Raw genomic sequence first — 18663 nt, 5'->3', positions numbered from 1 at the left:
AGTAAATAATAAAAATAATAATCATTTTACCTTAATCTTAAACTACTAATAGAATCGTAGATTTTGAAAATTAATACTATAAAATGTGATAATAATATTTATACAACCTTAGAATGTTTAGCTAAGTTAGTTCCTAAAAATGTTACTTCTATAAAAAAAAAAGTTAGTTAAATTTATGAATCTAACAAAAAAAAATTGTATTTATATAATATTTTTTATTGTTACTATTTTTAAATTAAATTAAATTATTTTTCTCTATAATTTATTCATGTTTTGTTTTAATGAAATGGTTAAATATGAATGTTTTTCTTTATGCGATTAACTTTAAAAAATAAAATTTATTTCTATTAACTTTTATAAAAAAAAATTAAATACAACCTTTAACTTAAAAATAAAGAGTTAGTGAAAATGTAGCTAAATACATAGCCAATGTTCAAGTTAATTAACTATTATTGTACACATAGAGGTAATATGAATATTATTTTAATTATACTTTTATGTGTAATATTTTATTATTCTAAATAAATATATTTTAACAAGTTATATATATATATATATATATATATATATTATTCTGTTGTGAATTATATAATTTTGAAATAATTAATTACATCATGCATAAGTGAGAATGTGTTAATATCAAAATAGCATAATTAAAATTTTATTACATTGAGATATAAAGTCTAAATGTAAAAAGATATTAAATATGTTTTTCTTATTTTGTACTAACATGACATTAAACCTAGAAAAAAATCTTACTTCAAGAGTAAATAATAAATTGTATTTTTAATTTTTTAGATAAATAAATAACTAATAAAAAATTAATTTTTTATTTTACCATTCAAGATTTTATTAAAAAATCTTACATGCACATGATTTAGTAAAAAACATCATTTATATGAAAAAGAAAAATATAAGCGAAACACAAGGGATAAGACAGGCAAGCAAGCCATATTAAAATACACGTGTCAAATAGTATTAGACCCGATTCCTTTTTTTGGTATGAAAATGAAAGAAAAAAAGGAGAAAAAACTCCCGAATAAACGGAGACTGGGGGAAGCTGCGTTGTAGTTGTTGAGGCGGGAAAAAACGGAGCATATTAAAATTTGGCTCTCGTGGTGCCTCGGCCTATCGGTGCAGTGGTAGAAACCCTAGCTGGCGTAGCAAGAGTGTTCCGAAATGCCTCCAAAGAAGAAGAAACCCAATCCACAACCTTCCAAGTTTGGCATTCAGCACTTCTTCGATCGCGCCTCCCAGAAGCAGTCGCAACCCCCTCCCACCAATGCAGTGCCTAACGCCGCCGAAGACCCCACTCCGGACACGGCCCCTAAGCGCTTCAAATTCTCGCCTGGCATGGTAACGTGTTTCGCTCTAAGCGCATTGTGCTTTTCTTTTCTTCTTCTGATGAAACTAACTACCTTTATTTTGAGGATAATAGTTGGTCAAGCAGAGCCAAGATGACGGGGTTGACGAGGTTACTTGGAAGATTTCCCCGGTTAACGAAAGGCTTCAAGCAGTTTCAAAACACGCGCCTGAAATAATTAAAGCTTTAGCTGATTCTTCCAAAATGAACTTGTCGCCGATTCGCAACTGCTCCGAAGACCAGGCAAGTTTACGAGAGCATTTTTCTTTATAAATTGGGTACTTATTGGTGTCAATGAATGAATGAGATTGTGGCGTCCATGGTGCAGACTTCTCAGGATAAAGACGGAAAACTTCCTTCACTCACTCCCAAAGCAAAAGCTCTGTTGCCAATGAGTAAATTGGGCCAGAAAAGGATAAATCTGGACCGAGACGTGGATAATAACGTGAGCGTGGGTAACTCTGGAGGACAGAGTCCCTTCAGAACTCCGCCATCTTTGTCTTGTTGCCCTGATAAGGTGATTTATCTTCTTTTGATGATTTGTTTTGTAGATTTGAAGATAATTTGGAATTTAAATGTTCCTTTTCCTTGCTTAACTTGATTTCCTAATTTTCATTTGTTTTATCAAATGGCTAATTTGAGTTTCTTCTTTGTTATTCGTAGGTGCAGCTTGCCAAGGGAATTCAACACCATGGACCGTGTGACCAGCCTTTTTTAAGACAGCACAAAAAGGTTTCAGAACTACAAGAAATCCACTATAATTAGTACCACATCTAATGGTTGAAATGCGCTACACCTTAAGGCACAACAACATAAACATTCTGTTTCGTATTCCTTTGGTAAAGTAGATATGAAAGAAACATTTTGACTGAGATAACTTTGAAATAGAAATCAACATGATTTAGCATGAGTGAAACTTAATTCCAAAGGATGGCATCTCTAACCATAAGGCATGATTAAAACTGTGCTTAAAGAGGAATAACTGTGACGGATCCAGAATTTTTTTTGTTGTGGAGGCAATCATTTAATAAAATAAAAAGTGGCTGAAGTGTGTTTCTTTGACAGTGAAGTGGGGGCAATTAAAATATAATAGAGGGGGCAATTAAAATATAATAATGTATATATTAGTAAAAGAAAGTCAGAACATAGATACTAGTGCATCTGTCCCTGACTGGAACCTAAACTTATGGAAAGCCAGAATCAATTGCTTCAGCACATGTTGATGCATTGTGATACATAAACTTTTGATATTTCAAACCCTGTGCTGCTAAAGTTGTGCAAAATACTACTCTTTTAATCATCATACAATGAAAACTAGTTTAATAAAATTTGTTTTGCTTACTTCCATGAAATGGATCCCTCTGAAGTATGAAACATTGTTACACTTATTTTATTTTGTGTGTTTCGTGAAGGAAACTTGTGACCTATTACCTGTCATTCTGTAAGATGCTTACACTTCAGTACTTTCACTATCAATGGAAGCCACGCATTAATATGAATAATTACTTCTATAGGCATTGCTTGAACTGTTAGATCAAGTTGAAGATGCCATTGCTGTTGATGATGATGCTACAGTGTGCACTAACCATACTTATTTGTACAAATCTCAAGATCTAATTGCTAATGAGCTCCCTGTCAAAGCCAATCCTGTAATAGAAAGGACAAAATCACATTTATGTAGAGGGGCCATTAGTGTTTTCTCCAGTTGTAATTATTTGGTTTTGGAGGTATGCTTTTGGAACTAAGTTCTGTTTAATATGTTCTTTGGTTTGTAAAATCTGAATTCTTGTGGGCTTACCACTATTGACATTCTGAATTAGGTATCTGAAAAACAAATGCCTGATGATTCATCCGCTGCTCAATGCCCATACAAGGTCTTGCTTGTTTCATTGCTACAGTTAGTTCTTTGAAGAATCTGAGAAATGATATGGTTTATCAAATGCTTTCCAGGTGCTTCGTTTGCTAAATGAACAAACTGGAGAAGAGTGGGCTGTAAACTTAAAGGATGAATGGTAAGCTAGTGTGCTCTAAAGTACATGAGCTAATATTGATGTGTCTATCCTATATTTGTGGCATTTCAATTTAATATATTCGGAGTAGCTAGATGTTTGTGATAGGTCTTCATCACATGAGGAATATGGGATTGGCCTAATAGCAAAGGCCTGCAGGTTTATGGAAGGAAAAAAGAGAATAGCATAGATGAGAAGCGGGTTGAAAATTCTGTTGGTAGTGAGAGAGAAAATGATAACCAAATGAGGACAGGTGGCACGTATGGAGTGAGCAAAGGGGATTCAGGAGATCATTTTGGTGTCAGATTCTTCTCGATTTTGGATTCTAGGTGTCAGTCTCATTTTGGTTTTGTCTTCTCGATGTCTGGTTTTTCAGAGGTCTAGCTAATTCACTAATATAACCTAACTAACTAACTAATTCACTAGTATTGTTTATAGGAAACATGCCATATTCAAACTAATTCACCTAACTAACTAACTAACCCACTAATCTAACTAACTAATGGATAACTAAGTAATCTATTTAAACAAACTACTAATGGGGGTTACCTAACATATGTCTTCAGAATGTAATGTGTGGTTATTGGCGGAGGCAGTCACATATTTAAAATAAAATGTGCAAGTTCTGTGTGAAAGACAGTTATGATAATATTTATCTTCTCTTGGACAGAGATCATGCTCTGTAGGAGTTTCTATAACTCTGGGGCAGCAACATTAATTGCTATTTTTCTGTGTTTAATTGCATTTCCTATCAATTAATTAGCAGTGTTCTATCAGATGTATTCTGAACTTCAAAATTCTGCACATTGCTTCGAAGTGAGGCCAGTTGTTTTAAAATAACAAGTATGTTGAATATTTTGATATTTTAGTTGAGTTATGGCTAGGAATATATTTCTTCCATTCTGTTTCTTCGAAATGTTTTAAGGATAAGTTATTATATGACAAACAGCTGAAAAAGGAGAAAACATTTGATTTCCTTAAGAGCCTTACAAAGAATTAGACAAAGTGTGATGTCTTATTCTTGGCCTTAAGCCACTGCCCACCACTCAAAGAAGCCTTTGCCATGGTTAGATGAAGAAATTCAGAGGAAAATGATGTTGGAGATTAGTCCCATAGCTGACAACTTCATCTAAGCTTGGGTCTTGTCTCTTGTAGGAATGACCCAAAGATTTTGCATCCTAAAGAGGCAAAAACTTGGTGTGACCACTGCTACAAACTATATCACATCAAGGACACATGTTATCTTATTCATGGAAAACCTACATATTTAAAACCTTGGAGTTAACACAACTCTGTTGCCTCTGCTCATGTTACTGAATCTCCTGTTAAATAAATAAAGAAGTTAGTTTTTTGTGCCTTTTTCTGATGAGCAGTTATATGTTGGTCATAACTCAAGTCCTACACAAGGAAAACTTGATCCAAAATAGCATAACTGCATATTCCTTGGTTATTCTCCTACACAAAAAGGGGAATATGGTACTGCCCCAAATCCAAACAATTCTATGCATTCTATGATGCTACCTTTCTTGAACTACCTTTCTATTCCCATAGTTCATTTACAGGGGATTATGGTTGAAACTCATCATTGGAATTCCTCCATCTCTCTTCTAATATCACTTCCTTAACCAAATCCAATACAAAATTAATCCACTAAATTTTATAACCAGTCCAAACTGGAATCCGTTCCTCTGCAAAGTCAGACCTGGGACCAAATCAAGTAGAAAATACTGAAGGTAATTGTACACTTGAACTCAGTATATTTGATGATATAATTGATGAGATTGACCTGCTTTTTGTCTTAAGGAAAGGAGTTAGGTCTTGTACAAAGCATCCCATTTCAAATTACCTCACATATTCTTTCCTGCCTCCAAGACTATGGCTTTTACAGCAGACTTGGATCAGTTGCAGAATATGAACACTATTTTTGAAGCTCGAAAAAAATGAAAATTGGAGAGCCGTTGATGTCAGCCAATATTAAAGAAGCAGAAATTGAAAATGACCATTTTCTATACACTATGTTACATGAAGTGGATATTGATGAAGACCATCTTGAAGTCAGACTGAGTCAAATGTCAACAATGTCAGCCAATGTTTTGTCAAAAGTTGATTATGGGATACCTTAAATGCATTTGTAAAGCTGATATTATATCTTGAAAATAGGAAGCTAAAGCTCTTTAGCGTGAAAAGGAGTGTTGGAATATTTTATAATATGAATCTTTAGAGTATCCGGAAGTGGTTAACAGCAGCGCTATTTCACTGCAATACAGAGTGGAGTGGCCATCATGGGGTGTTTTTGTCGCCGTGGCCAAATTGTGGCCCTATTGTGCACAATAGTGGTTGATGAAGAAGGGTGTCAAAAGCCTAAGTTTGCCACTGTTAAGATATAAGGTTCCACATTTTTGGGTTAGCAACATGTCAAAAGATATATAAGTAAGAGAACCTCAACTCTAAATTTTCTTAAGGTATTTTAGACAAGAAGGCCACTCAAGCTTTAGCCCATTTACTTTCCTCCCTCACTATTGGATTCTGCCCACATTCTAAAATCCTAATATGGTATTAGATCCTGGATGCAAAATAAAAATGAATGCCCCAAAAAAAAGGATAAAAAAAAATAAAATTAGACCTGTGACATTAAAAAAATTCAAGAAAAAAGGACCACAAACCCAAACAATAAAAGAAAAGAACTGAGGTAAGAGGTCCAAAAACTTGATGTTACAAGCTCAAGCTAAAGAAAAAAAAAAATACAAGTCTCAAAGCTAGTTGGACTTGAGGGGGAGTGTTACAATATAAAATTCTACATTCGTGGGTTAGCATCATATCAAATGATATATATAAGTAAGAGGGCCTCAACTCTAAGATTTTCTAAGGCATTTTAGACAACAAGGCCACTCAATTTTTAGCCCATTTACTTTCCTCTCCTCCCAATAAAAGAGGCATGCTCTCTTTAAATAAGTAGAAGGGATTGAGGAGGGTGGTCATGTCAATTGTTAGAGAGTTAGAGCCTTTTTGGCTTGGGAGGAGCAGTCCCTTGAAAAACTGCAGTGTGCTCTTCTTGTAATTATGGTTCATTCCTAATTTTTCTTAATAAGATACCCAGTTTCTATCAGACTAATTCCTCCATGCTCTGATATTAATTATGAAATAGTAGCTGTCATAATGATTGTGATGGGCTGTACCTGGCATCATTTATATATAAATGTCAATACCATAGAATTAAGGCTCTAGATGCTTATGTGATTCATTCCATTTGACTGTAATTGGGTTTTCTCCATCCATCCTTTGCTTCTCCAGCTTTACTGTTATTTTTTCAAGTTGTAATAATCAAGCACCCTTAACTAAATTCTTGCACACAAATCTTGAAATTTTTTGAGTTTTTTGTATTATCTTTCCTGTCAGTTATTCTATTTCTCATCATCACATTTCTATCATTTCTAATTCCTTCTCTAAATTATCCCAGGTCTTACAGTGTAATTGCTCCTGGAGATACTGTAAACATAATTGGTCAATTTGGTGAAGGGGGACATTGTGATGTTGATCATGATAATAATTTTTTGATTGTACACCCAGATATTCTGTTGCCTGGAACACGGGTAGTTATCTTTTTACTCTCTCAACCATATTATGTATTTCCATCTGTGACTTATAGAAAATGTAATTTAGTTGATTTATCAAAATTTTATTTATGAAACATTGATTTCTACACTCTAATTATCCAACAATATTGTGGACCTGCTGAGAATTGTAATGAACTTCTATATTTGTAATTAACCACTGATGTTCATGACTGAGTGTTTACTTTGCATGTCATTGATTCACTGGGTGTTAAGAAATGTTAAAAGGTGTATTTATTTCTACTCTTTCTAACAGAGGAACAGCGCAGTTGTTGTTTCTGCATTTTTATGCATGCTTAATGAGAGTGAAGGATGTGTAATGTATCGTTGCCTCATTTTCCTCTTTGTAATCTCTTTTCTCATCTATCAATAACTTATTGAATGGAAAGAAGAAAATAATGTAATGTTATAAGTAAAATTGAAGATAGTACATAGATAAAAGGGAATTGTGGTAAAAATTGTTTATATTTAACTTAAATGCCTGAAAATGATGTTCTTTAAATATTTTTTTCTTACACATCAATGCTTTAAAATTGGTAGTTGAAATAGATATGTAATGTGCAATTTGTGTAGTCTTGTAGAATTTGATCAATTTATTTTCTAGTTCAATTTAGAAAATTTGATCCTCATTTGGCATTTATGGCTCTGAAGTGTAAGGCACTAGACTCTTTTCAGGTTGGATTGTCTGTGGTGAATGCCCTTGTATGCTGTTTAATGTATTCTGTGATATATGATTAGGTGTGCATATGTATGTTTATTTCTAATACAAAGGTTTATGACAGGTTGCTGCAAGTTTTAGTTGCCAAAGGAGAGCTGTCTTAGATGAGAGGATAAAACACAATGAAAACTCGATTGCCGCATTAACTGGAACCTTGCTTCACCAAATTTTTCAGGTCTCTAAAATTCATCCTCTACCCTGTAGGACAGTATATAATATATAAATCTTATTCTGATGAATCAGAAATTGAGCTTCTGTTTTTATTAAATATTTTATTGTTCATTTTATTATTCTTGGGGTGTGGTTTGGTTTGTTGGTGCAGGCTGGGCTTACAAAAGAATGTCCTACAGTAAATTTCATGCAAGATTATGCAGAAGTGGTGTTACAGAGAAACACTGAAAGTTTGTATGCGTGTGGAGGTGTGGTATTCTGTCTGTACATGTATGACTTTTTTTATATGTACACATGTCTCAATTAAAGTTTGGAACTTAATCAACTGGAAGTTTGCTCGGATGCAACTTATTGAGTGTTGACTCTGGACCATTTCCTCCAAGAGCATTATTAATTTCTTCTGCATATGTACATTGCAGTAAATGAAAATGATGTTCGCAAAACTTTGAGTGAGGATATCCCTAGAATATTAAGTTGGATCATGCAGTTCAAAAATATGAAGGTGCGTCAAAATATTTTATGCCTATTTCTGAAACATTATTTATAAAAGCCCTTTGTAATAGAAATTATTCTGATAAGAACCTTGCAAGAACCATACCACAGAAGCTAGTTGTTGTAGTTGGAATGACCAAGGCCTTTTAAACCCCACTCTATTCCCATACTTCCAATGTAGGACTCAAGTCCATACCTTGCAATTGAATCATTTCAGATTCCTCTACTGTTGCCAAATGAAACTTACAATTTGAGTGGCATATGGTCTATTTGTACCTTCGCTATAATATGTATTTCAGATTTGTCAACTTGTAGCCATCTCAGTGGGTATAGCATTTAGATATCATTTAAATCATCTTAGGTACCATGCTAATTATATTTGTGGTGTTCCATGCTTGGGAAAGAATATTGATGCTATTGTCTGAATGAAAGTGGGTAGAAGGGAAGTTGAGGCTGTATTGATTCTAGCTTTGATAGGATCTGATCCCTATCTAACTAAAGTGGAATATATTATTGTTTGAAGAAAGGTGAAATATAGTTCAAAAAGAATTAATTGTGCTAAAAGAATCAGACGTTAGAGTATATCGAACCTTGCACCTACTGCTTTAATACTTCTATTTTTTCCCAAGACTAAGCTTTTCCATGTGATCCTGAGATCTAATGATCATTCAAAAAAGTTAAGCAAGCACTAGAACAATTAGGAGTTTCATGCTGAAATATAATTGTTCCCTGAAAACCTTTGTAAATCCATAAAGAATATTTATAAGTTCTATCTGTTGGGCAAAATTTTAATTTGGTTCAGTGGCTGCTAGTGATTCAATTTCTACTCGATACTTTTCTGCACACTCCTCATTACTAACTTCCTCCAATAAACTATGGAATGATGCTGAATCATGGACATAGTCAGGACCTCTATGTGGTTTCCCTACATCACATAAGCATCTATACTGAGGTCAACATCCCCCAATTGAATGTTAAGATTGGAGCATTTATCTCTGGTTGAAACCCTATGACTGTTGCCCAACTGAATGCCCAGTTCACAAGTAGTTTACAAGAGTCTCAAGTGCAGCAGGTACATTGGGAAAAATGAAATTATGTGATGCCCACAGCCCGTCATCACTAATATTGTGATCCCATTCAATTTTCTTTCCATTCTCATAGTCTGCACCTCATCTAACCTGCCACGGGTAAGCCCACACAGACCAATAAGTCTACATTCAAAGCTTCCTCTTCTTCAATTGTGTCTACCTCAATGGCCACAATCTAAACTTCCTCATTCACCAACTTTGTCTGGCAATCGTAATTGCTTTTCAGGGCACTAATGTAACTGTTGAAACTTCTCTCCACAACAAAAACATATGTGCTTAGATTTATGATCCACTAGTTCTCAATAAATCAAATGCTTGAGCCCCCTATTGCAGTTGGTATTTGCTTTCCTTTCTTTTTTCAAGTTACTCCTAGATGAAACTAGGAGACGCATTACCTTGTACTTGCACATGGCCTGCATTTTGGGAGTGCTAAGCTGACTCTCTATCAGTCAGTTTAGCATTATTCTAATTTAAGATTTATTCATTTAAAAATTTAATTTATTTAATATAATATTATATTATAATTTTTATATAAATTATTTAAAACTTAAATTATTAATTTTATAAATCTTAAATAGGTATTCTAATAGGTTTTTTAAAGTTCAAGCCTAATGTATTCAATTAATTAAGCCTTTTAAAAAGCTTAAATTAAGCCTATTACTTAAATAGGCTAAATTAGGCTAGACTTTAAAAAAGTTAGGCTGTAGGCTCTTGTTAGACAGCTTGACCCATTTCCATCCCTATTTACCCTAAACGAGAGTCTGAGCTCCTAAGAAAAAAATGTTTTCCCTCTCCAAAACACTGCAAAATGCATAATTTACACCTTCCATCTATATTTCTACTTTGCTTTCGTAATCAGCAGGCCAACTCAACATTCTCCCTCCTTGTTTTTTTTTTCTTACAATAAACTTTCCAAATCCTGGGCCTTTCAGAATTCAGGCCCAAATTCTGGTCCTGCACTTTATCATGGTCCTATGTAGTTTTGGATGGATGAGCTTTTATGTAGTTACCTAAATTCTCAGCAATAAGATGTGTAGCTGTTGTTTCCAAAGTACAATATGCTTCTCATTTTTATATTACTGGTTAGATTGGCTCATATTTTATTTCCATTGAAATATTTAATTGACAATGCGTTTTCATCTATTAATATTGTGACTGATACTTGGTGTTTATACAGGAAAAAAATGATCCTAGTGTCAATTTTGGATTTGCAGATGGGCTGAAGAATCTTTGCATATCAGAGGCAAGCTTTAGTCTGTTCTGTTATGTTTCACTAACTGATCTTGTACATATTATTATGGAAACATAGATATGTATTTTGTAGAAGTATATTTTAATAACTGAACAAGTGGAGGGAACACTTAAGCCTATATTGTTTAATTGTGCACAAATATGCATCTGCTTTTACAATTTGACAGTGTTGTTAAATGGCGGCCATGGCGGAATTCAGTGGCAGTTTTTGACCCCGCCGTTAAAGCATTACCGTTTTCTGGCGTTTTTCAATGGCGGCGCCATGGCGGCCATTACGCGCATGTCGGTAATGGCAGCCATGGCGGAAAATGTAAAAAAATGGTGTTTTTGTGGGAAAAATTGTGTTGGGCCATTGATTGGACCTGCTCCAAAAAGATAATCCGTGAGCCCAAACCCTAAATCACATATTTTCTTCCTTTCTTCATTGCTGTTGTGCCGCTGTGGAGTGTCGGTGGGCTATTGTGCTGCGCTGTGGAGCGGCGGTCCGCCACTGCTGCTGCTGTGAAGTATTTCTTCGCAGGGGTTAAGCCCTAGTTGTAGTGTCTTGGTGTGGGTGTTGAAGTGTAATAGAGAAAGAGAGCGAAATTCCAATCTTGCCCTTGTTTTATGTATTTTAGGGTTTTTTAAAGGCAAAATAGATAGTGAAATTCCAATCTTGCCCTTGCTTTATGTATTTTAGGGTTTTTTAAGGACAAAATAGACTTTTTCCACTTAAAATTTTTACCTTCTCTTCTCAAGCGGTAAATTTTCTGAAGGATTCTACACTATTTTTCTTCCTTCTTCTCTAAAGCCAATTTCTCCTTCACCATTTTTGCCGGTGAAGACATCCTTTCCGGCTGTTTTCTGGCAACTGTGAGTGGAAGACCCTGTTTTCCGACGTCCATTTTCTATTTTGTGTCTCTGGGCTCTGCCCCTCTTTCTTAGTTTTTTCCTCTCCTATTTTTTTTTTTCAGTTCTGTTTTTCCCTCTCCCATTCTGTTTTACTCTCCCATTTTTTTCGTTTTTCCTTATTATTTTGTTTTCTTGATTCCATTTTTCTGTTTTCACTTCCAAGTTTCCTTCTCCATATTTATTTTAATTCTCTACTTTCCTTTTATAACTTCAGTTTTTTTTCACTATTGTACAACCATTTTATTCTTTTTTTCTCAAAACCTTTTTATATGTAGTTAGTTTTCTAGTTTTATATCACATTTTGCAATATATATATATATGACCGCCATTATTCTGCCATCCGCCATAATTTTATGGCAGTTTTTTTTGTTTTCCACCATGACCCACCATCCGCCATTGATAACATTGCAATTTGGTTATTGTTGTGCCTTTTCTTTCTTGTATTGCATATGATTTTATTTCTTGTCTAATTGCTTGTGTTTTATTTGAGCAGCCTTTGCTAGTGTGAGTGTTGATATGTATTGCACATGTATTTTCCAAGACATACTCATATGTGCGTGTCATTGTTCTTGATGTTGTACATTTCCCATAAAATGAATATTATATATACTTTTAGAGGCATATGTGATTAGTGCAGGTGATTGATATTGAAGAGATGGCATGGGCTCCAAAGTATGGTTTGAAAGGGATGATTGATGCTTCAGTCAAAGTGAAATTTCAGTCGCAAAAAGATGAGCCAGAGGAGAAGATCATGCCACTAGAGTTCAAAACTGGAAAAACACCAAATAGCCAGGCAGGTTCTGGTCCTCACTTCTATTCCACCATAAAAAAGTGAGATCAAATATATATACTCCAATGAACATGTTTAAAACACCAGTAAGATTATATTAATGTTAATTGTTGGCGATATTCTTCACTTATGACTCTTGCATGTCTTATCTGCAGTCATCAGTGGAACATGATGCCCAAGTAATTTTGTACACTCTCCTGATGTCTGAAAGGTGCAAACTATTCATTTCTAACTGTATATAGAAGAAATTTTCTAAAATTATTTTATTTATTTTGTTTGATTGTGTTAATAGGTACCAGAAGACTATTGAGTCTGGTCTTCTGTATTATCTCCAATCTGATCAGACACGGGTAAGATTTGTTGCTTTAAATTATCAGTTACTTTCTTTTATGAAAGGTAATATTGTTTTATTTGTTATGGACAAAGGGCATTGTGGTTCAAAGATCTGACTTAATTGGGCTAATAATGCGACGTAATGAACTAGCCAGTGATATTCTTAGGGCATTAACTTTGCAACAACTGTCTCCAATGTTACAGGTATAGGCTTTTCCATGATTTACTTTAACAACTTTTTCAGATTGCTCTTACAAGCCTTCGTTTTCTGATTGTAGAGTCCTAGCATATGCAGAGGTTGTCGCCATCTTAATATTTGTAACATTTATCATAAGGTACTTCTTTACCTTGGGAAGTTTAGATACTTCACAAAGTTATAACTGCTGTTGACATTGACCCTGGTATGGTGTATCTACTGTTGAATTTAATTTTCAAAGCCATGATGATGTACTTAGACACATAGTAAATGCATAGGACCATAGATGACTTTGAAGTTTTTTTTTCATAGATTTCTATATATAAATAAAAAAATGTACATTTTGGCAGTTGCATTTTTACTCCTAATTAAGAAACCATAATTTAAAATTGCTATTAATTTAACGAATTCAGCCAATAGCTGATGTCTATTGCTGAGTTGTTTTCCTTCCAAATCATTATTATTGTAATCTAGTGTCATCTCATCTAGTATAGATCTGCCATGGTCACAAATCACAATCACAAATTTGTTTAGCAGTATGTTATATTGAAAAATATTGAAAACAATTATTATATGGAGTTTATCATAACATAATTTGAATGATAATATACTCTCGGTAATGTCTAATTTTTTTGTGGCACTTTGACTATAATGCTTCAGGCACATGGTGGAAGCTCAGAGAGCAGTGGGTTGGGAGAAATGTTTGATTCTCGTACTCATCACATGACAACTTCATATTCGAAGTTCCTCTGCCATTGGGATCGTTTGATTGATTTAGAAGCCAAAGAGACAGAGGTGCAATTTTCAAAATCTGTGTGTTTTTGTTTTTCCCTCTAGATTTATTTTCAATTAGTTTGTTATGGTTTAAGAAGTGCTCCCCTTCTTTGGTAATATGGTATATATTTTTTCTCCCTCTACTGTTTCAGCTTTTAAAGAAAGAGGTGTGGCGATCTTATAGTGTGAAGAGTCCAAACAGTGGTGGCCTTTCTTCGCTTGTTCTTGATGCTTCGCAAGGAATACCGCATCACAAAGATCTCAAAGATCATCGCTTCATTTATCGTTTCATACGAGATACTTCTACCCTTTCTGCAGTTCCTGATTCCTCTTCTAGTGCATCCTTGAAAAATGATTTAGATTGCATGCTTCGAAGTGGAGATCATGTGGTATTAATAATTTCCTTATAGTCATTTCAAAATAAGAGAATTTAGTTATGTCATGTCTACATGTTTGATAAAATCAAAAGTAAATTTTGGAATGTGGTGTGGGATGGTGACCCTTAAAAATGCTATGTAGCTAGAGTGGATTGGGAATAAGTGCTATTGTGAAGAATGCAGACAATAAAGTTCTCAAGTTTCACTTGGAAATACAAAGAAAAATAGGGGCCTATCCAAAATAAGTATGTAACAGTCTATAGATTCATAATATTGAATTATGCCCAGAAAAATCATAGATATAATAGAATATAGAATTGGAACAAAATGGCACGTGTACAGAAATACCAAGGAGCTCGATTATTGATGTGGTGATCCTTTCTTTAGTCATGGTGGAGCTTGATTTGGGTGAAAAAGAGATTGCTATGGTGGCTGTGCCTCTGTTCAATGCTAGATCTGCTCTAAATTAAGTCATGAAACTAGTGTCATTTGCTCTCACACTCATAATCAAAATGGTACCATTGAAAGAGAGCATCATCTCATTATCAAGATGGGCCTTGCACTACTAGCCCAAATGACTCTACCTTGAAGTTTAGGGATCATGCTTTCCTTACTCTGTCTATGATAGACACCCAATAACACTAGAACCAACAAACAATGAAGAATTAAGAACTGTAAATGTGAATAAAATGATCGATGCTATATTTATGGAATATGTAAAGAAAGGAAACTTAGAGAAGACAGAAATCTTCTCTTGCTTCAACTCTTCAAATGCTTGTTGCGCCCTGCGATTCCATTTACACCCGTCCTTCTTGGTTAACTCTGTAAGTGGTTTTGCAATTTTCTCATAATTCCTAATGAACTTACGATAGCACCCCGTAAGCCCTAGGAATCTCCTTACTCCCTTCACATTCTTTGGAATTGGCCACTCCATTACGCTCTTGACTTTGGCGGGGTCAACCTGAACTCCCTGCACGGATATCACATGCCCCCAAATATTCTACACTCTCCTGGGCAAAACTGCACTTTCCCTTGTTTGCGTATAACTTCTGTTGTCTCAAGATTCCCAGAACTGTTCTCAAGTGAGCCAAATGTTCCTCCCAACTGGCATTATACACAAGTATATCGTCAAAAAATACTAACACTCCCCTTCTAAGTAGATTATGAAATACCTCATTCATCAGCGCTTGAAACGTAGATGGAGCATTCATGAGCCCAAAAGGCATTACAAGATATTCGTAATGTCTTTCATGGGTTCGAAATGCTGTTTTCGGGATGTCCTCCACTTTCATTCGCACTTGATGATAACCAGACTTCGAGGTCCAGCTTGGAAAAAAACCTTGCTCCATGTAATTCATCCAATAATTCCTCTATTACAGGAATGGGAAATTTGTCTGGAACGGTGGCTTTATTCAGGACCCTATAGTCCACACACATCCTCCATTTATTATCCTTCTTTTTGACCAAAATTATAGGGCTGGAATAGGCACTGTGGCTGTGCCTTATGTGCCCAATTTTCATCAACTCTTGGACCTGTTTCTCGATCTCATTCTTCTGATGATAAGGGTAGTGATATGGCTTGACATTTATGGGCTCTTGTCCTGGCTTTAAAATGATTTGATGCTCCTTGGATCGTACTGGAGGCAAACCTCTTGGTTCAGCAAACACATCCTCAAAGCCATTCAACACTGCTTCTAACTCCCCATACTGTTTCTCTGACAGCCTTCTTTCTTGTATCTCCATGTTATCCCCAATTATTCCTTGGAGAGAGGCTGCTAATGATTCTTCACAATCCACCCCTTTCAATATTTTTGTGCCACGGTCTGTGGAAATCCTCATAATCTGCTTTCTCCAATCAACCCTCATTTCACCCAATGAAGCTAACCATGTCATTCCCAATATCATGTCAATATCCTTCAAATCAAACAGCACCGCATCTACTTTAAATTTCTCACCATCCACTTCCACTCCGATTCCGTGACAAATACCTTGAGTTTCAGCCTTATAACTGTCACCCATCAAAATACGCATATTTTTGGTGGGCTGCCAACTCCAACCCATAGCCTCTACCAAACGCTTCGAAATGAAGTTGTGGGTCACCCCACTGTCCACGAGTAAGAAGAGAGATAGCTCATTCACCTGCCCTTTCAGCTTGAGTGTACGTGGGGGGTTTCGTCGTTCTAGGTTTAAGTCAAAGAGATTAATAACACTGCATTCCCCTTTGCCTCTTTTGCCCTCATCCTCGTAAGCGTCTTCAGCCACATATTTTTCCTCCTCACTTTCCACGAGTAATTCATTATCCATCATAATAACCCGTAATTGCTTAATAGGACATTGATGCATTGGGCCATAGGTGCCTCCGCACTTAAAGTAAAGGCCCTTTTTCCTTCGGTCTAATAGCTCCTGATAGGCCATATGTTTGGCCCCTCTGTCACGAGGCCCAATTTTGTTTTTATCCACCTTCTCGTTTCTGAAATATGGGCCGGGCCCATCTACTCCTCCATCGGCTCCTTGCTGCTTAGGGATTATTGGGCCTGAAATAGAAGAGTAACTCTTAAAACCAGTTTGACCCATCCCTACCACACGCGTCTCTCCTTTTCTCTGCCATCCCCTCGTGTTTCTCATTCCAATCTCTGACTCTACTGCTCTGGCTGCATTCATCAGCTTCTCCCTTGTCAATGGGGCCACCACGTGCAAGCTCCTGAGGCGAGCTCGAGTTTCTTCGCTTAAACCATGGGTGGAATATGAAAAATATTGATCATCTATTAATTTGGGCACCTGTGCTACCAATGTCTCAAAAGTTTGGATATACTCCTCAATAGTGCTGGTTTGTTTCAATGACGTGAGCTGATCGAATACACTTCCCTCCTCCCTCCTCCAAACCTCCATACCTATCTAATAACTCCTCCTTCAAATGAGCCCATGTTAGCTCATCATAGTTATTCACCAAAGCATTGAAAAAATGGATTGTTCCTCCCTCCATGCACAACTGAGCAAGATTCACGTGTACTGCTTCGCTCGTTTCCTGTACCTTGAAATAAATCTCTGCTCTGGATATTCACCCCGCTTGGTTTTTACCATTAAACGATGGAAGTTCGATCTTCTTCACCGATTGACGAAATTCATCAAGAGGTTCACCCTCCAGAGGTTTCATACCAACATCCCCTCTAAATTTCTTTCCCCCATTAGTCGACCCCTTTCTTCTTAACTGAGTCTTCTCTGTCATCATCAGAATTCTTGCCAGAATTACGTGACAAGAGCTCAATGAGCTTTGATTGGATTTCCTTCGCTTCCTGCCTTATCGTCTCCTGAAATTCCTCCATCGACACTCGCATCCTAGCTAGTTCATTCTCCACTAGTCCCACCCGAGCTTCCATTTCTACCTCCGTCACTGGTTCCTCTGGTTTCGATTGGTTCCCTTTTCTCCTCGGTGCATTCAGCGTCTCGACGAAGAATCTGGCAGGTCGGACCAATTGATAGACACCCAATAACACCAGAACCAACAAACAATGAAGAATTAAGAAATGTAAATGTGAATAAAATGATGGATGCTATATTTATGGAATATGTAAAGAAAGGAAATTCAGAGAAGAGAGAAATCTCCTCTGCCAAGAGCTAAGCTCCTACACCAAGGCAATAACGGTAAGTAATAATCATATCCCCCTCCCACAAAATGTGAATCTATATATCACTAAATCTTCTCCCTTAACCGTAAGCCTCGTCAGCATTTTTCTTCTTCCTTCGTTCATACACAATCCACTGTTTTGGGCCTCCTTTTCCTTCATGGGCCAGTGGTTCTATTGACCCATGGTGAACCCAGGCCTTATCAGTCTACATTATTAATCATTTACCTTCTTTCTCCATCAATGGAGAAATGCCATATATCAAGTTCTTTGGCAAAGACCCTGATTACTTTTTTCTATGTATGTTTGGCTGTGTTTGCTACTGATTTATCAGGCTACATAATCAGCGCAAGCTATGGTTTCATTCCAAAGCATGTATATTTCCCGGTTACTCATGATGCCACAAATGTTACACATGTATGGCCCCTGATGGAATAGTCTACATTTCGAAGGATGTTCTCTTCAATGAGCACAAATTTCTATATTCTTCAGCCTTTTAGGAATCTCCTTATAAACCTGTGACTCCTGTTTTGCATCTGGGGCTCAAATTCCAAATTTTCCCAGGTTTTGTTGCTGCGACAACACACATAATGAACCTAATTTGGATGGCAATGGCACTCTTGCACTTGCACCTGATCCAGCACCTTTGCCCTTTCTGGATACACCTGATTAGGACCTACCTCAACTCATTTTATGCAAACAAGGTCCAAGTCTGGTATTTTCAAACCCAGATTGCATCATACCCTGCTGATTATGCATGTGGAAACAACTCCAATAAAACTAGCTCTCTCTGATCGTAAGTGCCTCTTAGCAATGACTGCTGAATACTCTGCTCTTCTTGCCAGTATTATGACTTTGGTTACTCTTCCTTCACACAGACAAGCCATAGGATATAAGTGTCTTTCGTCTCAACAAAAACCTTGATGGTACCATAAATAAATACAAAGCCCGTGTTGTTACAAAAGCATTCAGCAAC

The 18663-nt window shown here is 36.1% G+C and overlaps 1 protein-coding gene across 1 annotated transcript in view; it reads left to right on the top strand.

Moving 5' to 3' along the window:
• The first annotated feature begins 1073 nt into the window (after positions 1 to 1073).
• Positions 1074 to 18663, top strand: part of LOC113861789 (DNA replication ATP-dependent helicase/nuclease DNA2) — a 37083-nt gene continuing 19493 nt past the window's right edge. The window contains exons 1-19 of the mRNA XM_027494817.1: positions 1074 to 1356; positions 1439 to 1606; positions 1692 to 1880; positions 2027 to 2095; positions 2878 to 3090; positions 3184 to 3237; positions 3314 to 3375; positions 6830 to 6962; positions 7766 to 7876; positions 8024 to 8120; positions 8292 to 8374; positions 10630 to 10695; positions 12232 to 12387; positions 12540 to 12595; positions 12677 to 12734; positions 12811 to 12921; positions 12996 to 13052; positions 13574 to 13708; positions 13840 to 14076. Coding sequence (XP_027350618.1) covers positions 1180 to 1356; positions 1439 to 1606; positions 1692 to 1880; positions 2027 to 2095; positions 2878 to 3090; positions 3184 to 3237; positions 3314 to 3375; positions 6830 to 6962; positions 7766 to 7876; positions 8024 to 8120; positions 8292 to 8374; positions 10630 to 10695; positions 12232 to 12387; positions 12540 to 12595; positions 12677 to 12734; positions 12811 to 12921; positions 12996 to 13052; positions 13574 to 13708; positions 13840 to 14076 — 2232 coding nt within the window. The 5' untranslated portion in view covers positions 1074 to 1179. The remainder of the gene's footprint in view (positions 1357 to 1438; positions 1607 to 1691; positions 1881 to 2026; positions 2096 to 2877; positions 3091 to 3183; positions 3238 to 3313; positions 3376 to 6829; positions 6963 to 7765; positions 7877 to 8023; positions 8121 to 8291; positions 8375 to 10629; positions 10696 to 12231; positions 12388 to 12539; positions 12596 to 12676; positions 12735 to 12810; positions 12922 to 12995; positions 13053 to 13573; positions 13709 to 13839; positions 14077 to 18663) is intronic.

The sequence above is a fragment of the Abrus precatorius genome, unplaced genomic scaffold (genome assembly GCF_003935025.1).
Source record: "Abrus precatorius isolate BTA unplaced genomic scaffold, Abrus_2018 Scaffold3, whole genome shotgun sequence".
Taxonomy (NCBI): domain Eukaryota; kingdom Viridiplantae; phylum Streptophyta; class Magnoliopsida; order Fabales; family Fabaceae; genus Abrus; species Abrus precatorius.
Note: the sequence above shows the minus strand (reverse complement) of the source record. Positions and strands in the feature narration are given on the sequence as shown.